Consider the following 20,120-nt stretch of genomic DNA (forward strand, 5'->3'; position numbering starts at 1 on the left):
ACTTAATTTGCATTATTTCTATTTTTGGCTAATGGCCTACACTTAATTTTATTTTCATCCATACATTTTATCTATCTTTTAATTTCATTCACACAATTCATTCTCTCTTCATTTAAGACCATTTTTTTAAAACTTACACAATTCTCTTTGATGCAATTCAAAGAGGACAAATAAGTGTTACAAATTTCTAAAGTTGAGACTACTTATTTAAGGTTTGTCTTCAAGAAAAACTATAGATAAGAATGGATTTGCAAATATATAGGTTTATAAATTTACGTCATCAGGGGCGAAGACAGGATTTTGAGTTAAGGGGAGCCAAATTGTCGATACACTAGTAAATTATTTATTATATAAAAATTAGTTAAACTATGAAAATTTTAAAAACATATATATTGAAATGATTTTTTTTTTGAAATAATATTGAAATGAACTTGAACATATTGAAAATTATTTGTAACAAATGGAGTTAAAGCTTCCCTATAATTACCCCTTTTGGAAAAACTAAGTGTTTTTGACTCCATATATTTATCTAATAAGTTTCCAAAAAACCATTATTAAAATTAAGATAGCAAAAATATAAACATGTGAAATTATGAAAGATAAAGATTAATGAAATTATAATATAAATTTATTAGCTTATTAAAACTAAGTGTTTTTTTTTTTGGAAAATGAAATTGTTTCATTAATCCAGAACAAAACCCATAACTCTTAATTTGCATCAGCATAGGAGTAAGCCACATTTTCTAGGAAGGGTTTTCCTACCCACATTTTTTATGTACATATAAGAGAAACTCCAAAAATAAAACAATAAGCTATACATAAGCGACAGCAAAACTAGCCTAAATCAACCTAATCTAAGGGACATCAAAATAATATGCACAATAGTATAAGGGATCAATGGTTGAATGTATAGAAGCGTTGTATATAGGTGAAGAATATTTTTAATAAGTGAGAACAAGAAAATAACAATTGTAATAATTTATATAACTTTTATTTTAATAAAATGTTGTAATTTTAACAATTTTTTTAAACTTTTATAATAATTTATTATTATGACATTTCACTTTTCTATGTTTTATCTTAATTTAAAAATCTTAAATCCACAGGTTACATACTGTCATTTAATTTATATTTAATTTATATTGTTGATCTTAATTTCTTATCTCTAATTACATCTAAAAAGAAAATTCTTGTGAAATTATATGCTTGGTACGGAATTCTTTATAGCTTTTATTACTAGGAAGTAAGTGTCTCCAACAAGACTACCTTTTCATTGCCTTTTCCTAAGTCATGAAACAATTTTCTTAACAAAGAAGATAATAATGAGGAAGAAGTAAAGTGCATTTCAGTTTCATGTATTGGCATTCGATTGTGCTTATCTTATTTAGTTATTTATATTATTGATACAATATTATTATAGTTATAGTTTTATATGCTTTTAATTATCTTCAAAAAAAATATATATATGCTTATGATTTTGAATTTGTTTTTTGATATTTACATATTTTTTCTTAAAATATGTATATATTATTATCCATGACTAATTCACGAATTACTAATAATTTTTATTATTGATAAAAAATTCTTAAGTAACGAATTTTGAATTCTAATCCAAGCAATAGATCAAATTACAAAGGCATTTTTACGCATTTTTAATCAATATTTCATCCGTTTTAATTTGCTTTGTACATTTTTTCCAAAATTTCTAAAACTCAGATTAAATAATAATGAGCATACGAAATTGCGTTATTTTATCTCTATGTATTGGTATACCAAAAATACTAGATAAATTATGTATAAGGTTGTTAAAAACTCATCATAATTAATTGAATTAAAATGATAATTGAATATAAAAACTTATTATGTATAATGGAAAATGATTTTACATTTTGACCAACAAGTTGATCAATTTTCTATAGAACATAGAAAACGATCAAATATGAAAACTACTCCAACCGAATTAACACGCTCTTGTGCTCGATCAAGCAAAGCGTGCTTTTATCAAGCAGTCCTGCTCGAACGAATATCAACTACTCCAATCGAGAATGAACTCATATCCTTCTCTTGCTTGCTTTCTTTGCCTATTCTCAAAATGTCTAATTAGATTAATTAACACTACAACAAATTTAACTTTTTGTGACATTAAATTTAGTGATATTTAAAAAATATCACTAATTCACATTTTTAATGTAATAATTATTGGTTTTTATTTAAAGTTCCACCATAAAGTGATTTAGTGACACTTTATTGGGTCTTTAGTGGCATATGTAATTGTTATTATAGTCTATAGTGGCATATAACAATACTTTAATGTAATAATTATTGGTTGTTTGACTAATGGCTAACAGTTGATAGCTTATTTGACCAACTAATTCGACCAATTAAATTCATTAATAAAACTAGCACCTTAAAGTTGATAGGTATGAGACATATATTGACACAATGCAAATGAGAAACGAAAATGAGAGAAATATAAATGAAGGTAATGTTTTCGTTTAAATTGATAAATCTGCTGAATTAGAAAACTAGGCTATTTTTCTTAGCCTGTTAAAAATTAGCTTATTTACATTATAAATTGTTCCAATCGACTCAAAAGCATGCTTGTAGGTATTAAATTAGCTAAAATTTCTCAATCAAGTTTTTTTATCAATTCATACTTGTTCTACTTCAATCATCTAATTTTCTTTTATAAAATTTATTTTAATGCATTATCATATGAAAATATAGTATTAGGTATACCGTGGTAATTGAAAATTATAAATAATAATCAAAGTTTTATTACCAAGAAAATGCTATGATACACTTCGTAAGAATTTTTAGTACCAACAATGAAACGAGCCTAAGAATTTTTGGGAAAATGATTGATAAAACGCTGAAGAAAAAATGAAAAGAGAAGCAATGTAGTATCAGTAGATGTATTGGTAATCGAAAACCTGACTTTGCTTACGAGCAGGATTTATTAAGCAGGCCAGCCACAAGGTGCACTGGGCAGTAGTATGAATGGGCCGACGCCAATATTCCTTAGTTCTTAAACCGTTTTTTTGTTTCACAAATTCTCGTGAGAGACGGTCTCTTTGAGAGACAATCTCTAATTGAACCGACCCATTGTATATTTTTTAAAATATTGTAAGTAGGCATTAAGGATATGACAAATAAGTATTAAGGATAATATAAGTAGGCATTAAGAATACGGTAAGTAGACATTAATCTGTAATGGGTTGGGTCTGAGATACGTCTCTCAAAGAGACGGTCTCTCAAAAGACTAGTTTTTTTTTTTTAATTACAGAGTTAACCGTGAAAGATTGAATTTAATTAATATTTTATCTCAAAAAAAATAATATTTGGCTTTCAATTGACACAAACAACTACTCTTGTGAGAGACTGTCTCTCTAAGAGACGGCCTCAAAACTAGAAGTCCACATTTTGATTTTCTCTTTAATTTGTCTCAATTGGGTTATTTAGCTCATATATCTAATACGTCTCTCAAAGAGACCATCTCTCACAACAATTTGTGCTTTTGTAATAGAGTATTTATAATATTAGACATCAACCATTAGCTTAAGCTTTCATTTAGTTGGGATTTTGACATAATATCAGAAATTTAGATCACAAGTTCAAATCAAGTGAAATTTACATACAAGTTTTTATTTCAAAGAGCTCTAGTGCAATGTAAAGGAGGTATAGAATACATAATAAAAATTCGATGCTCAAACAATAACTTAACCTTTTGATTGGCTTGATTAGTTGAGTCTATCCCAATCCCAAATGCTGTAACCCAAATTAAAATCTCAAATATTTTGCTATTCAAAGAAGCACATGTCATGATTTCATTGCAGCAGAAAATCCAGAGGTCAACTAATTAGCATAATTAAACTTATAGTTCAATCTAAATTTCCTGGGCCCATAGCGCAATATGTAGCTACTTAGCCATTAGTAGATGTAAATGTTTGTCTAAAGCAACCAATCCAAAAGGTAAAAGGAGAAAGAAAAGTAAGATTCTTACACCTAACTATGTTTTGTTTGTAATAATACCTTCCTGATATGATCTTAAAAAACGGACTAGTGTGTCACAAATAAGCAAACATCACTTCCAAATCCAATTAGTAAGTAAGACAACTAATCACCATTAGATTTTTGACAAATCGCTAATAGCTCATTATAATAATTGATTTGACCAGTTGATTTTATTAACTGGTTTGACCAGTTAATTTTGAACCCGCTGCTATGAGCCATTTGTTCAAAAACAACTTATTCATAACAATAAGTTGTTTCAACCAGCTGGTTTACCAAACATTAGTATTGATTGGTTTGAACACCAACACTTTATTTGTTTCAAAATAAATTAAAATTACCCAATAAGTTATTTTGCCAAATTAAATTTAGCGTTTGACAAATAAAATAAATAAATTTAAATTTGAGTTAATTTCACCACTTTTTTTAAAAAGTTAAAGTTAAGAATTTTAAAATGACTTTCTAAAAGTTGTCATTCTTCGATTCTTTATTTTTTTTATAATTAAAATTTAATATTTAAAATAAGTTATTCATTTTCAAACAAAACCTAAAGTAATGTGGAACTATTTTGATTAATAATTAATAATCCATATAGACAGAAGGGCAGAAAAGATAGAATTTATGAAAAATGAGAATCAAATTCTTACGCACACCTACACAAAGTGGTATCTTCAACCAAATACGTCAACGTATATTTTTCCAAAGAGTGTTGTTTCATGGGTCCTAATGGTTGGACACATTAGCCGTGAATGATCCATATTAGTATGATATTATTCATTTTATTTTGGGTCGAGTTCGCATGAATTTGTTATAGACATCTTCCCAAAAGACCTCGTACTAATTTGGAGTTGAATTATTAATATGTTTGTCATTACTTTTTTAATTCTTCAATATCTTGAATTGTTAGGAAAAACAAATACTTTAATTGGAATACCCACAACAAGATAGCACGCAAACGCAGATTTACTTCCTCATATTCAACATGTTACTTTCATTTACCTTTTAGTGAAAGAACTATTTCACCATTACATTATTATTAAGTATCAACGAAGAATAATACAAGACTCTGTTTGAGAACTCTTAAATTCTTCCTCTATCTTAAATGAAAACTCTCACTAATCACACAAGGCGCTCTCTGAAATTTAGGTATGCAAATATGAGTAAGAGCAACACATAACTTTTTTTTAAAGGAAACATATAACATCCTAATTCATAGGATTTCACAAAGAAAAAACAATAACCTATTACTATGACTCTTTTAAAAACTTACACTATTGAGAAAAAAATATACTTTCCTTAATATATTTAGTCTCCAACTAATTACTATCAAATAAGAAGAGGAAATTTAGCAAATAATAATTTACATTTAACTAATTAACTCAATTAAAATAATAAAGGTAATAATAAGAGTTGTATTTTTGTATTTTGAAATTACTACTCCTATTAATTATTCTAACATAAATATTTAATTTTATGTTATGTTTATTTCAGTAAGGCAAAACAATATTCAAATATAATAATAATGTACTTTGTGGTCTAGTCTGTCATTAAATCTTTAATCATATTTCAAAAATTAAATGAGACTTATTTCCATAGTTATAGTAAAAATATAACCTAGCTAAAGTTAGCTGGGCTAAATTTTCAACGCCATTCCATTATTTACATAGTTATGAACTCCAAATATCTCACATTGTACCTCACCATGAAAAGAGGGTAATCAAAACCTCAACTATATATTAAATCCAAACCCACGAATCCAATTAAATCAAAAAATTATAAAAACAAAAAGATGAGTAATTATTACTAAATATGATAGTATATAATATAACATATCCTCTAATTTCAACCATTGGTTTAAATTTTTGGCTGAAACCTTAAATATGTTATATATTCTATCAAATTAGCTAGTGGTAACCAATTAGATTCGGATTGGATTACGGACCAAGAGTGCTTAATTCCCCTTGCATATAGCATCATCGATCGATCTTCATGACTTGGAATGTATCATGAAAGAACCTTGATCATGATCAATAATCTCTCAAAATAAGAATGCTTTGTTTGAGGAGTAACATGCATGACAAACATGGGATTATTTGTTTCAATTATGTGGTAATAATTAGGATAATTAAAATCAACCATTTTATCACAAAACAAAATTGGAATAAAAAAGAGTTGGGTAAAAGAATGTGAAAGTTCAAATGAATTGAATGGATGCAAATGTGGAATAGAATGGTGCATATGTTTGGGTATTTATATACACACAAAATGACATGTTAGGAGAAAAGAAATGTAGGGTTTGTCTTAAGCATGCAATATACATATTGTGGAACACGCATGTTTAGATTTAAAATTTTCAAGAGGAAACTTTTACATTTACGTTTATCATAAGATTTCAAATAAAAAAATTAGTCAAAATGAGTGAAACGATATAGAATAAAAAATAAGACATTACGATGAATGGTGGGAGACTGAGAGTATAACACATTTTAGGATTTCAGTCATAGACTTAAGTTTTTGATCACATTAATTCCAAAACATGTTATCTTAGCTGCTTGTTTGTAATAATAAATATTCTACAAATTAGGCTCGTGATTAAGGTCAGAGTCAGTTCTAAGGATGACATGAAGTATAGATGATCAAATTAACTCTTTATTGTGAATTAATTTTTTATATGTAAAATTGATGCAATATGCTATTTGATTAAGATATAATCCTATGATTAAACTAGCCTACTTTCAATTAGTATATAATTTGATTTTTTTTATTCTTTTACCTAAAATCTCTGAAGCTTCTTCTTCAATCTTTATATCCTCCCTTGCATTCCCTACACATCCTTCATCAAGGCACGCTGGTGAGTCTCCCAATGAGTGATTGAAGTCATCTTCAAATATGGGTAGTTTGACTCTTGCATTAACACTTTCAATAGCAAGTGGATTTCCAATTTGCTAGATTATTCCTTTAATTTGCCTTATTTTTTTTATTTTGGATCGTCTTATTTATTTTGTATTATTTCTATATTTGAAAATAACCCACTATTAGCTTTTAATTTTATCCATACATTTTAACTTTTTTTTTTTATTTCTCTCTTTATTTATTAACAAATATTATTTTTTTTTGTAAAAATACTTTATTTTCTCTTCGAAGCACAATATATTACTAGAGTATCTTGAATTGTCATTATTACACATTTACACTAAATACAATTATATAAACCAATACTATTTTACATATTTCACAAATATACTCATCAAATATATTATTTATGTTGTTCAAGCTCATGCCCGAACTCAAATTAAACATATTTTAATTAATTGACATATATATAGAAAACACAAAAAATGGTCCAAGCTAAGCAAAATTAACATAACATGGAAAAGTAGAACAATTTTTTAACAACCATCAACCGACCAAAAGCAAAGGGATACAAGAATCTAAGATTATATATAAACCCAATTGCAAAAAAGTCCCTTTATCTTTAAAAGTTTCAGCTTTGGGGCACCATCCTTTAAACAAGAAGGAAAAGAATAGGCCTCTCCACTATATACATGCATCCCTTTCAAATAAATTTGTAATTCTCTTTTCCCATTGAAAAAAGTGAAATTTCTTTGCATGCGGATGAATATAAAGGTTTTTTGGTGGAAGATGTTGGAAGGTCTCTATTACCCTAAAAATTGGATATTAGAGCATTGGAAAGCATGAATTTGAGGGCTAAAAGCTGCCTTGATTGAGGTGGGAGCATCACAAAGCGAGACAGCAGTTTGTTGCACCAAGTGATAGGAGTTAGGCGTTGAGCAACCCTTCCAAGGGGTTTTGCAACTTCTCTATTTGCACTAGAATTCTTCTAAATATGTGATTCAACTATTTACATATTTCCTCCGTTCTGAAATACTTGCTACGTTTCGTTTTGGGCATTATTCATCATTCAAGCTTATTTTGTATATTGTAGCTAATATGTAAGTAAAAATATAATCAAGTGGGATCTTGTTCGAATTGTCTAATCGTATACTTTCATAATATTAACTTTTTATTATTTTTAGAAGTGCATAAGTCAACATAAAAAATGAACAAAATAACACATTGAATTGCGTAAAAAGTCAAATGTAGCAAGTATAATGAAACGGAGGAAGTACTTATTATTAAGCTATCACTTCTTTTACTTACTCACTATTTTGTGATCTTTTTTCTAAAAAAAAAAAATAATTGGTGCCAGATTAAATTGGACATTTAATCAAAATAAAAAAGAGTATCTACTAAAAGACTTTTTGTCAACTATAGGAAATAATAAGCATATGACGCCTTCATTTGACGACAATTAGCTAAAGTTTGAAAGTCATTATGACTTTTGAGTAAATCATAAATTCATAATCATAGTAAAACTTGACTCATCGTCAAATGGGCCAGAGTTCATTTATTAGACGTAATAGAGAAGAGATTATCACAATTGTTGGTTAAAGTTGGTGCAAATTAAACATTGAGATAATACGTTTGCCACCAAGATCAAATGAACTTATAAACCGCATTATTTTTTATTAGTTTTTTATTAGGTAATTGATTTATCTCTTTTGACATAAAAATATGTTTAAATCTATATATTTTTTAAAAGTCTCTCAATAAAATGTCTTAAAATTAAAAGTTTATTTATTTATAGTTTATATTAATTGGGTTATTTAATTTATACATGAAGCGTGTCAAATAACAATAAGTACGTCTCATACAACAAATTATAAATTTATTAAGCGCTTTCATTGAGCGCAAACTTGAAAAGTCGATTATACAGATTTCCTATATCTCCACTTTTAAAACTTATAATTCATTTGATTTATACACACTTATTTTCATATACAAATTGAATATCTAAATTACAAAGTGAATTGTAGCGTACTAATAAGTTCAGTTCAAATCCTCTTTCATTAGAGCGAACTAAACTAAACTTCATTTATTTATAGTAAATGAACTAAAACTATGTTTAAAAACCAAGCCTAAGGCCTAAACTATTCAGTCTTATATAGACTTGGTGGCTTAGCCAGTAGCCACACATTAATTTTATGAAAAATAATTTAAATAACGCTAAAGATCTGTTGAAAAAGTGGGTAAGTGAAAATTTTGGCAGCATCTCTGCTAAAAACTGAAGATGTAACAAGGATATATAAATGGATAACATAACTAAACTAATCTAAGGCCTTTAATGCCTTTTAAAAATATGTCACGACGAAATGAATCATCGTCGACTTCTCAAATCAACTCTAACGAGGATCGTGGTTCCAGCAGACGCACAGCAGGGGGTGGCGCTAGCTGCTGTTTGGGGGGAAAAATCGCAGTCCCTGCTGCTGGTTGCGAGGAGGGCTGAAGCCTGAAGGCTACTTGCTGGTGGTCACATAGGCGGCAGTTGATGAGGAAAGGAGGCGTGAGGAAGAAGGGATTGAGAGAAGAGGAGAGGGAAGAGTAGGGATTGAGAATGACGGCTATGCTTGAAACTTTAGGATTTTATGACTTTTTATCCTTATTGTTATTACTATCCTTATTATTATTATTATTATTATCATTATGTTTATTTATTTATTTACTTTTATCTCAATTCATTTTCTTGCGAGACCCGACTAAAAGACTCACCTTCGAGGGCTCACACACTTTATAATAAAATAATCATTTTGATTCGAACCTCTTTATTTAAGAAATTGTAACTATATTTATAAAATATATATATATATATATATATATATATATATATATATATATATATATTTAAATTTGTATATGAAAGAAATTTATTAAAACTAATTCAGAAATAATTTAATATAATTGTAAAATCTTTAAAAATTATTAAAATATTAATTAATTACGTTATTTATCACTCTTCAATCTCACACATTTCTTACCTTTTACTTCACTAAATCACACTCCTTTCTCAGTTATCATCACTAGTCAATTAACAAATTAAAGTTGATTCATATAATATTTAATATTATTATTAAATCTACACAAGAAATTTTCAGTAAAAGGTACACAAGAAATTTTTAGTAAAAGGTAGACTCAATAAAATATATATATCTAAATCTATAAATTTTATAAATTGACCGGGCTTTTTATAATTCATTAAAGTTGATGATAAAGTTGATACATACAATCGTTTATACAATTAAGTCTGCATACAAATTTCTCAGTTAAAGTTAAAAGTCATAGGCTCAATTTATATGTAGCTAAATCCATGGTAAATTTTGTGAATAGGTGAGGCTATTTTGGCATCCCTTTAGACTTGATCATAGTTTAATCCTTATTTAATTAAATATTTTATTGAATAATACACTAATTTTAAGTAAAAGAGGAGAGACTATATAAGAGGAGTGAGTAAGAAAAAAAATTATATATAATGATAATTGTCTAAATAATATGATCCATTCAATGATAATTGTGTAAATAGTTGATTCTCATGAGATTTGTTTAAGTAAGGAAAAAAGTTTATTGATATAAAATGAGACATTTGATATAAATATGCTAAATAAGAAAATAAAATTTTGATTTAAATATGTAGTGCTCCCCATATCCCAGTCGTTTTGCATTATTTTTCATTTTAAGATATCTTTTTCATTTTGCATTATTTTTATTTTTAAATAATAATTTCTTGTTTTAATCTCATTCATACATTTAACACTCTTTTAATTTTAACTATTAAATATCCACCTTTTTCTTTTAACACTATTATATTTCTCTTTGCTAGTATTAAAAGAGGGACAAAGGAGCATTTTGAATAAGTCGGGTTTTTAGCCCGTATACAGACTCACGGTTGATTTTGTAACTAAACGGGTCTAATTTTGAATTATGATCATCGTGTACTATACATTTCCGATTTGGAACTCATAAACCCTAACAAAACCCCAAATTTACAGTTCTTTACAGCTTTTAACTATAGCCATGAACAGAATCAAGCTTCTTCGTTTATCTACTAGACTCGCCAACTCGCTTTCCTCGACTCGGCAACCAGGTTTTCACTCGCTTAGATTTACTCAGGTGACTCACTTATCTTCCTTCATTCAATCTTTTCCATTTTTCCATTCCAAATGCTCGCCTTCTTACTGTACTTCCATCACAATTCATCAAAATTTATACTTTTCTTCAAAGGTGGAATCTGTTATTGAATTAATATTGTCTTCCAATGATTGGTCAGAAAATGTAGAGAAAGAATTAGAAGTATTAAACCCTAAACTTACCCATGAATCTGTAGTTTATGTATTGAGGAAATTGAATACAAACCCACAAAAATCTTTAGGTTTTTTCAATTGGGTACGTGATAAAAAAGAATTTGAGCCTAGTTATCTTCCTTTTCACTTGTTGCTTAGGACTTTAGCTTGTAGAGAATTCATGGAAGAATTCTGGAAACTTGCTTCTGAAATGAAAGAGAAAGGATTCAAAATTGATTTACTGGTCTCTGGTGGTATAATTAAGGCTCTTAAAAATGAAAAATTGGATGATATTGTGGGAAAATGGAATGAATTTCTCCAATCAATGAAGGTAGGTAATGGTGAAGATGATGTTGTTAAGGATATAGTCAAATTGATTTTAGAGTGTGATTGGAGTACAGAAGTGAAGAGGAAGTTGGAGAATATTAAGTTTCCATTAAATGATGATTTCTTGTTTAAGGTTATATGGAAATTGAAGAATGAACCATTGAGAGCTTTGAAATTCTTTGAATGGCTTTCGAGTTCCCGGAAGTTTGAGCATAATAGTATAACTTATAGTGGAATGGCTAGAGTCTTAGCTCGTCGTGGATTCATGAGTGAGTTTTGGGAGCTATTGACGCGAATGAGAAGCGAGGGATTTGAGATTGAGTCGTATGTAGCATTGATGAGATGTGTCGGCAATGAAGATGCTGTTAAGTTGTTCGAGTTTATGATGGATGGTCCATACAAGTTGTTAGAACACGAATGTGTTATGCTTTTGAAAAAGCTTTCTCATGATTTTGAGCCAGATATGGTTTTGGTTATGCGGGTTGTTAACAAGTACTTGGAGGCGGGAAATAACCATACGAAAGCAACATATGATATAATAAATAGATGTTTGTGCAAACTTGGAATATTTGATGAAGCGAAGAAGATCGTGGAGGACATGAGGAATGCGGGATATAAGCCTGATAACATTACTTACAGCCAAGAAGTGTTCGGCCTTTGTAAACTAAAAAGATTTGACGATGCCTGTGCATTGTTCAAACAAATGGTAGATGAAGGATGTGTTCCTGATTTAAAAACTTGGACTATATTACTCCAAGGGTTTTGTGCTGCGGGTCAAGTGGATCAGGCATTGTCGTGGTTTGAACAGATGCTCGAAGAAAACCATGAACCCGATGGTGATACATTGGATGTCTTAATAAAGGGTTTCATCTTGTGTGGTAAGACACTCGATGCATATAAATTTCTTGTTGAGACAGTCCACAAGGCTCATCTAAAACCTTGGCAAGCTACGTACAAAACAATGATTGAGATGCTACTGCGTGATGGAAAACTCGAAGAAGCTTTCGACCTTCTGAGTATGATGAAGCAACAGAACTATCCACCTTATCCCGAGCCATTCGTTGAATATATTTCCAAATCTGGAACTATACAAGATGCTAAGCATCTATTAGGAGCCTTGCCAAAGCAAGGTTCCCCATCCACCGCGGCTTATGTAAAGATAATCTCGTCTTTCTTTGAAGCAGGTCGACATTCTGAGGCCAAGGATCTGCTTTATGATAGCCCTAGTCAAGTGCGCAATCAAAAGACGATTCAAGAAATGTTTGGTGTCGCTCCGAAAATTCATCCTAGCTGAGGCAGCTAGAATGATGCTAGTTGTTTTGTGTGTGGAACAAATGTTCTCGTCCCCTTATTCAATTTAATGGTCATATTTTTAGATTTGATTGGTAACAGGCTAGCAACAAAGTTACAAACTTACAATGCCTGGTTAACCTTGGAAAGATTGTTCAATTTTCAGCTCTTCTTTTTTCTTTTTTTAAGATTCGTTTGATTCTAACCACCTACGTGAAGGATTAGTATTTAATTTTTTTTCACCTTGTCTATAAAGATTCTCTACCCTACTCACAAATCCAAAAATTCTCGGTCGTGAAAATTACAAAAATAACTTATTAGCACCACATAAATCGGAGTTTCAACCGTCTTTGATTTAAAGAATCTATTATAGATAATCATAAACTCATTCACATAGAGAACGGTGAAACTACAATGAATGTGATATTTAATAGATAAAACAGAACCCTACGTATATTCCTAAAATTTCACCTTGTACAACAAAAGATTCCACTACAAATAATACACCAAAATTTAGTCGGGTAGCTCAGAACGCTCTCTTTTTGCTGTATCAATCATTGTGCACAAAAATTTGACAGGATCATAGTTAAAGGAGTGAGCTACAGCTGCGTGCGTCAAAAATGGAAGCTTTCGTAGCGATCTTCCGCTCAAACCCTGCAACGGGAGAAGATTATATTATGCTTTATTGACTAATACGTCACATTATAAAGCATGAGATACCCGCAGAAATACTAATACTAATGCTTCTAACCTCACATACTTCTGCAACTTCAAGCAGTTTTCTAGACAATGTCAATGAAGCCTGAGTTTCTAGCATTTCAGATGGCAGCAACTTTTCCTTGAGACTGGGAAAAGTCAGGACATCAACGGGATTATCCTACATCGCCTAAATAGTCAGTATACAAATTACAAAGCTAATTTATCCGAACTATCACCGAGCAAAGGAGATGGAAAGCACTAGGAAACCGGATGGCAGTACCAGACAGAGAGAACATCTGACCTCGAGAATATTCAATATTCTGGTTCTTAGAAGCTCTTGCACGCAGGATCGAAGTATTTCATAACGTGCTTGCAAGGGTGGAGGACCCACATATGCTTTAATATCTGCCCTATCAACAAATGCAATGTCTACAAAGCAAAAGAGCAAGTACATTGAACTGGATGTTCAAATACCTTAATGAGGTGAAGGGCACAATTTGCTAATATACACAGTTGAACAAACAAATAATTAGCTCCAGTAATGGCTGCCAAAACTTACAGATTCATAAAAATCCCCATGAGACTCCTACAGCCTAAGCGTTTTTGTTTAGTATAAAGTCATGAATGAGGGACTGTTCATGAGATTATGTACAAGTGGCTGAGTGCCATGGCAATGTATCTCCCATTCTCCTATCTTTTCATTGATTTTATCTACTATCTTTAAAATGAAATCAGCACAGAAAATAGACCTTACTGAAATCAGATCAGATTCATATTAGTTTTCAACATTTACACAAGCCATTGTCATTACGTCTATTATGACCTTGTAAAAATAGGTTGTATGTTTTAGAAGTGATTTTTTCAGTATTCTAAATTTCTAATAGCTTGTATAGCACCACTGGTATAACAGAGGCAACCCAAAGAGGGAGTTGAGTTCTTATATGCTTGGTTCTTTTTTGAAGTTTGACCAAAAAACTTCTAATCAAGCCGCCAGATGCTGTGATGCTATACCTACAATATTCTGAAATCTAAGATACAAGACCTGGAAGTTGGGAACCATCCCTAAAAAATGTACAGGATCTGGAACAACAGTAAACACATACCTATAGCCGCAGTAATATTGGAGGTCGTCATGATTATCACATTTGATGAAGCTTTCAATTTGTCCAACTGAGTGAGTAGCGCATTCACTACCTGAAAAGCCAGACATAATTAGTAGCACTTCAGGACAGAATAAGACATTTAATACATTCCATAATGACATTCTGTATACTTTAAGGAAACTAATATTGAGCAACAGATGCTAGATACCCTAATAGAATCAGAGGGCTCGGAACCAGACAAGGCAGCTTTTCTAGCAGCTGCAAGACTTTCAACTTCATCTGCAAGATCATACCCAATTCATTAATCGAAAGATTTGAGATCAAAGTAAAAAATGTTTTTTGTACTTCCTTTCCTTTGAAAAAGTACAACTCACCAATCAAGACAAACACCAGGTTGTTTTCATCCTCAACCATTTCTTGAATATTTTGAAAAAGTTTCGCAACCTAACATAACAGGGATCCCACTCAGTGAAGATTTGAAGATAAACTATGCATAGTTTAAAAGTCAACCGTAGTGAAAATAGAAAATGAGAAGCCAGTAAAAATAGTTGCAGTAACTGAATCTAAAACATCACTTGTCGACAAAAGTAGGAAGGAACAAATCCGCACATATTGTATTGCTAAGCTATGAGACACTACCTTCAAATATTTCAAATTTTTGCTATAAAAGTTAAACAGAAATGCCTGACTAGACTACCATCAAGTCCGCTGAGAAGTACTTACCAACTTGCCACTTTCTGAAAACCATTTGCTGAACAAAGAATGGGCATTAACTTCGATCAACAGGGACTGTGGATATCTAATTTTGTAAGAAAAACACATCACGTCAGTAAATAAGTTAGTCGCATATTCAATAAATACAATTTCTGAAGTTAGGAAATTCAAATTAAAAGAAAATTAACAAACCTGGAGCTGAACCGTATTGATAGTTTCTGAGCCAATGCCTTACATAATGATGTTTTTCCTGTACCTGGAGGTCCATGCAGGAGAATGATTCTGCCATACATTTAGTTCAAGAAAATAAAAGGAAAAACAGTAAGAAAAGGACCAAATAGGAGTTCTTTCATAGAGAAAACTCAGTGGACTAATTCAGATTCCAGAACAAAAAGAAATCCAGATAAATTGCTTGATTTATTGAATTGAATAATATCCAAGAACCAACCACAAAGTGACCTCAAACCAAATCAGTATTTGAACAGGTAGCAAAATTAGTAACAATAGACTGCCAAACTGTCATTTTCAAAGCATATTACAGATATTTATTTCTAATTCAGAGATAAATGTCATTAAAAAATATAATGTAGTAGTGAACATAGACAGACAGTCTCAATGGTTTTGTTACACTAGAAATATCGGGAGCATAAGTAGCATGTTGTCCAGCCTTCCTTCCAAAGCTTAAGATTACACCCCCTTCTCTAAATATCTAAATACAAAAGTTATACACAGTAAGATTAAAGTCCACATTCACCGAAGGCTCTACTGCAAATTCAATTTGTGAAATCTGGTCACAAGCTAGCTTATAACATGTCATGTTGTAAAATACGCACGCAATCAACAGTCCGTTCATTTGCTACCCGGTGACCTATACACATTCCAACTTAGAGCTGTGATCATAACCAACCATCGTGTCTGGTGATGGACACCATACTCCATATTCTATAAAAAGAACACTTGCTAATCAGCTCACCTATCGCAATTAGCGAACTTGTAACATTGAGCCAGTATCCTCTGTATCCAGTGCCAATCATATGTTTGTTAATGTATAAAATATCTAAAATACAAGAGAGTAGAAACTTCACTCATTCCTTCTACTCAAAGTAGAGAGTTGAAAAGAGGGGCCCACGGGATGAGAGGAGAATGGGAAAAGGCTAAAATTTTATTCTTGAAAACAAAAAGAAAATAAAGTGCCGTTGCACGTATGAGAGACCTGTAAAGAAAGAAGCCTAGCATCATTTTACCTATGTGTGTCCAAGCTAATGATAAGACTGACAAGTAACAAAAGATAAATACGCAAATTGTGGTTAACAATTGTCAGTTCTGAAGGGCATCTGATCCTAGAAAGGAACTGTAAATTAGAGAGCTTTTCATCTTTTCTTTGTAAAGAGACATTTATTTCAATTTAGACAGAGAATGAGTAACAGGTTCTGAAAATGAATATGTTGGTTTCAAGAATAAAAAGCAATAGTAAAATACCACTTAGTACCCACAAGGAAAAAATTTAAGCCTTGATCAAGAGAAACATGGTAGGAATATATTGATATGCAGCTGAACATAAACGATGAAATGAACACGTATCTGAGGATCAAGCTCTCATCAAATGAAATCATGCAATATAATGATAATACTAACAAACTAATTAATTTTAAAAAATCTGGCAGTAAAGTGGAACAGAAAGCATAAGGGCTAGTAGATTGTAGAAAGCATAAACAAAGTAATATTATAAGAATATAATGGTGAGATGGGTTCTCCATTACCGGTTCCAGGACACCAAGAACGAATTAACACCCTTTTCACTAAAAAGCAACGCACTTGCTGCATAGCGCAGCAATCTTTCCTTCAGCCCAGATTCAAAAATCAAGCTGCAGATGGAACATTCATAATGTTACAATACAATTAAATTCTTTAAAAGAGGTGGAAGGACACATACTCACCTTTCCCACATTCCATCGAATTCCTTGGCTGGAAGAGTCCATTCATTAAAGCTAGAACTTTGACCGTCTCCTCCTAACTCCTCACAAGGTCCTTCCTCACTAAGCTGGTTTTAAAGAAATACACAAAACCATATCAAAACAGTGTTCCAATGTAAAAGAAACCATTAAAAGCAAGCAAAAAGACTAGGCCATGTTGGCTATAATAGAAATACCTGATACACATGCACAAGTGGTTTGACCTGCCAGAATAAAAGAACCTCGCCACTCTTCACCCATTCATCTAAAAACAGTTGTGAAATATTTTAGAGTATCAATACCAAACACGAAGTACCAACATGATGGTTATAAAACATTTTAAACCAAAAAAGAACTAAAATGCTTACCTGTGTCACAAATACAAATCCTCTGCACATTGTCTATTAAATATTGCTCATCATTAGGGACAGGAACAGAACCATTTGTGTAACTCAGGCTTCTCTTTTCTAGCATACTGCCGTGAACAAATAACTATGAGGGACAATCACTAAACATCCGTATAAAAATTCATGTTGAAAACTATAATCCGTTCAGTACAATTTTTTCCATGGCCTTGTTTGGAATTCAACCACAAGACGTCAAGAAGCAAAACTTCATGGAAGGAGTCTTGATGATGAGTTCCATGCTATGATACCAAATGACATAGCCACCCATCATTGATCCAGGTTTGTCAATAGACAACAAGAAGCCAAAGGCTTTAGGTGCCGATCTCGATCAATAAATGTAAATGAAAATCCAAAGCTTTTCTAAAAGATAGTAGATCACGAGTCAATCACAACAAACAAGTTCCCTACAAAGTCATATCCATCTCAATCCAACATTCTCACAAGCTAGTACTTAACAAAAAAATCAAAACCTTAATTCCAACAATATGGGTCAGTTCATGACATAAGATGTGACGAGATATTATGTTAGTTGTCAATGTCACTAATTCACTACAATCCTTTGCTTTTATTTGGACTTGAAACCAGCAATAAAAGCAGGAGTATTCATAAGCAAAGTTCTTACCGACTAGTAGAAAACTAAAAATTACTACCAACTCTCCCTTTGACTCATTTACGCATCACGAAGTACCTTGCCATCAAATAACAATGTCGTTAAACATAACAACTAAGTACAAATATTAAATGTATTTTGTTGTGAAATATAGGGAGAAACAAACTATAGTCTGAAAGGAACCTACAAGAACAATCAAGTGTAACAAAATGTCAAGAGCAACAAGAACAACAACACAACATATTACGAGTATAATGGTTATCTTCAATACACTTTCTCAACCAATAAAAAGATATGTATCTCTTATTAGCTTATATGTAATTCAACAATTACAATCTTAAATACAAACCATCATACATACAATGTGTTTGCCTCAAGCTAATAGATTAGAAACACTCTCTTAACTCTCATACTCTCTTTAGTGTTTTCTCTCTCCACCACACATATCTTCAAGCACTCAAGTACATTATGTATTCTTGACTTGTTTGCCTGAGATCCTTGTTGCAAGTGGTTTGGGTCTTGACTCTTGAGCTTTCAGATTTGAGATACATGGGCTCAGGTTAACAACATTCCATATGTTGAGAATTTCATACCATCCTGGTTCATGTATGATGTTACAGAGCTTTCTAGCTTAGAGGCTACAGCAACTAAATTACATGTTTTAAATTAATGAGCATTAAATTGGTAGTGAATTGGACAAATGAAAACCATTAAAACTTTATTGAATAACCCAGTCAAAAAAATCGCAAATGATTGAGAAAATAATTATTTAACCTTTCAACGGATTTGCGAACTTCATCCAAGCGAGCAGTACTTGAGGGTTTCAAGCACACTTCAACTGAAAATTAGGGCAAAATATGGGGGGAAAAAATCAAAATCTCAAGAAATCATATTTTAGCTAAACAAAACCTATAATTAACAACTACAAAGTAGAGAAAGTAAAGGAACCTGAAACTAGGAATTTATCATCGGCAATAACAGGAGAAGCTGATACTTGTTCTTGAACAATCGTCGAAGGAACTGCAGACGCTAAATCTAAACCGTTTTGCTCTTTAGAGTTATCAATTAATCCCTGTTGAGTTGTTGACTGAGCTTCTGAAACTGAAATCTCCATTGGAATGCTCATTTTCTTGGATAAAGAGTTTTTACAAGAAGAAAATGATGATTTTCTTTGATGATGAAAATGACGAAATTGAAATCTACGTGATTATGCAGCGTATCGGAGAGAGATGAAGGAGTGAAATGGCATGAGAACGAGGATTCACATAGATTGAATTTAGGAATTTGGGGAAGAAAACCCTAAAAGAGTTTCGAAGGGGTTTTGGGGTTTGAAATTGAGCGGGAATTTGTTAGCTTGAGTGTATGTACTATATATTACAATTTGGGAAATTTGCAAGGAAACACCTTTTAAAACCCTTTTTTTGTAAAGAAACACCTTTTATAATTTTTTTTTGTAAAAAAACACCTTTTAAGAGACTTTTTTTAAAAAAAACACCTTAAATCAGTTTCCGGTGACTTTTGTCAACTTTCCGGCGTTGACCACCGGAAACTGATTTAAGGTGTTTTTTTTTTTAAAAAAGTCTCTTAAAAGGTGTTTTTTTACAAAAAAAATTATAAAAGGTGTTTCTTTACAAAAAAGGGGTTTTTAAAGGTGTTTCTTTGCAAATTTCAATTATTATTTTTTTTATTTTTATTTTTATTATTATTATTATTATTATTAATTTTTTTAAAAAAATTTTTTTTATATAATAATAAAAATAAAAATTTTTTTCAAAAAATAATATTAATAATAAAAATAAAAATAAAAATAAAAACAAAAATTTTTTTAAAAG

The 20,120-nt window shown here is 30.9% G+C and overlaps 2 protein-coding genes across 4 annotated transcripts; one reads left to right on the top strand and one right to left on the bottom strand.

Moving 5' to 3' along the window:
• Positions 1-10,795: 10,795 nt before the first annotated feature.
• Positions 10,796-12,902, top strand: LOC130797919 (pentatricopeptide repeat-containing protein At3g48250, chloroplastic). Its single transcript, XM_057660708.1, has one exon. It carries the CDS (start codon positions 10,921-10,923, stop codon positions 12,805-12,807), a length of 1,887 nt encoding a protein of 628 aa, XP_057516691.1. The 5' UTR covers positions 10,796-10,920; the 3' UTR covers positions 12,808-12,902.
• Positions 12,903-13,140: 238 nt separating this feature from the next.
• On the bottom strand, positions 13,141-19,619 carry LOC130797920 (pachytene checkpoint protein 2 homolog). Of its 3 annotated transcripts, XM_057660711.1 has the most exons (15): positions 19,237-19,619; positions 19,063-19,126; positions 18,301-18,366; positions 17,640-17,746; positions 17,469-17,536; positions 17,257-17,360; positions 17,080-17,184; positions 15,512-15,601; positions 15,329-15,404; positions 14,980-15,049; positions 14,814-14,884; positions 14,606-14,696; positions 13,804-13,931; positions 13,555-13,680; positions 13,141-13,457 (listed from the first exon to the last, which is right to left on the bottom strand). In XM_057660711.1, the coding sequence occupies exons 4-15, from the start codon at positions 17,743-17,745 to the stop codon at positions 13,317-13,319; spliced, it is 1,176 nt and encodes a 391-aa protein (XP_057516694.1). In that variant the 5' UTR covers position 17,746; positions 18,301-18,366; positions 19,063-19,126; positions 19,237-19,619; the 3' UTR covers positions 13,141-13,316. The 3 variants fall into 3 exon arrangements, with proteins under 3 accessions (XP_057516694.1, XP_057516692.1, XP_057516693.1); XM_057660709.1 differs by lacking the exon at positions 18,301-18,366 and having other exon boundaries at positions 13,564-13,680; XM_057660710.1 differs by lacking the exon at positions 18,301-18,366.
• Positions 19,620-20,120: the final 501 nt, after the last annotated feature.

The sequence above is a fragment of the Amaranthus tricolor genome, chromosome 13 (assembly GCF_026212465.1).
Source record: "Amaranthus tricolor cultivar Red isolate AtriRed21 chromosome 13, ASM2621246v1, whole genome shotgun sequence".
Classification (NCBI taxonomy): domain Eukaryota; kingdom Viridiplantae; phylum Streptophyta; class Magnoliopsida; order Caryophyllales; family Amaranthaceae; genus Amaranthus; species Amaranthus tricolor.

What these genes read in the sequence shown, in the direction of transcription:
- LOC130797919 (XM_057660708.1), top strand. Translation starts at nt 10,921, where the DNA reads ATGAACAGAATCAAGCTTCTTCGTTTATCTACTAGACTCGCCAACTCG.
- LOC130797920 (XM_057660710.1), bottom strand. Translation starts at nt 19,414, where the DNA reads ATGAGCATTCCAATGGAGATTTCAGTTTCAGAAGCTCAGTCAACAACT. An exon ending in TTCGATGGAATGTGGGAAAG is followed by an intron (nt 17,185 to 17,256) that starts GTGAGTATGTGT and finishes TTCCATCTGCAG; the next exon opens with CTTGATTTTTGAATCTGGGC. An exon ending in TTTCAGAAAGTGGCAAGTTG is followed by an intron (nt 15,050 to 15,328) that starts GTAAGTACTTCT and finishes CTGTTATGTTAG; the next exon opens with GTTGCGAAACTTTTTCAAAA.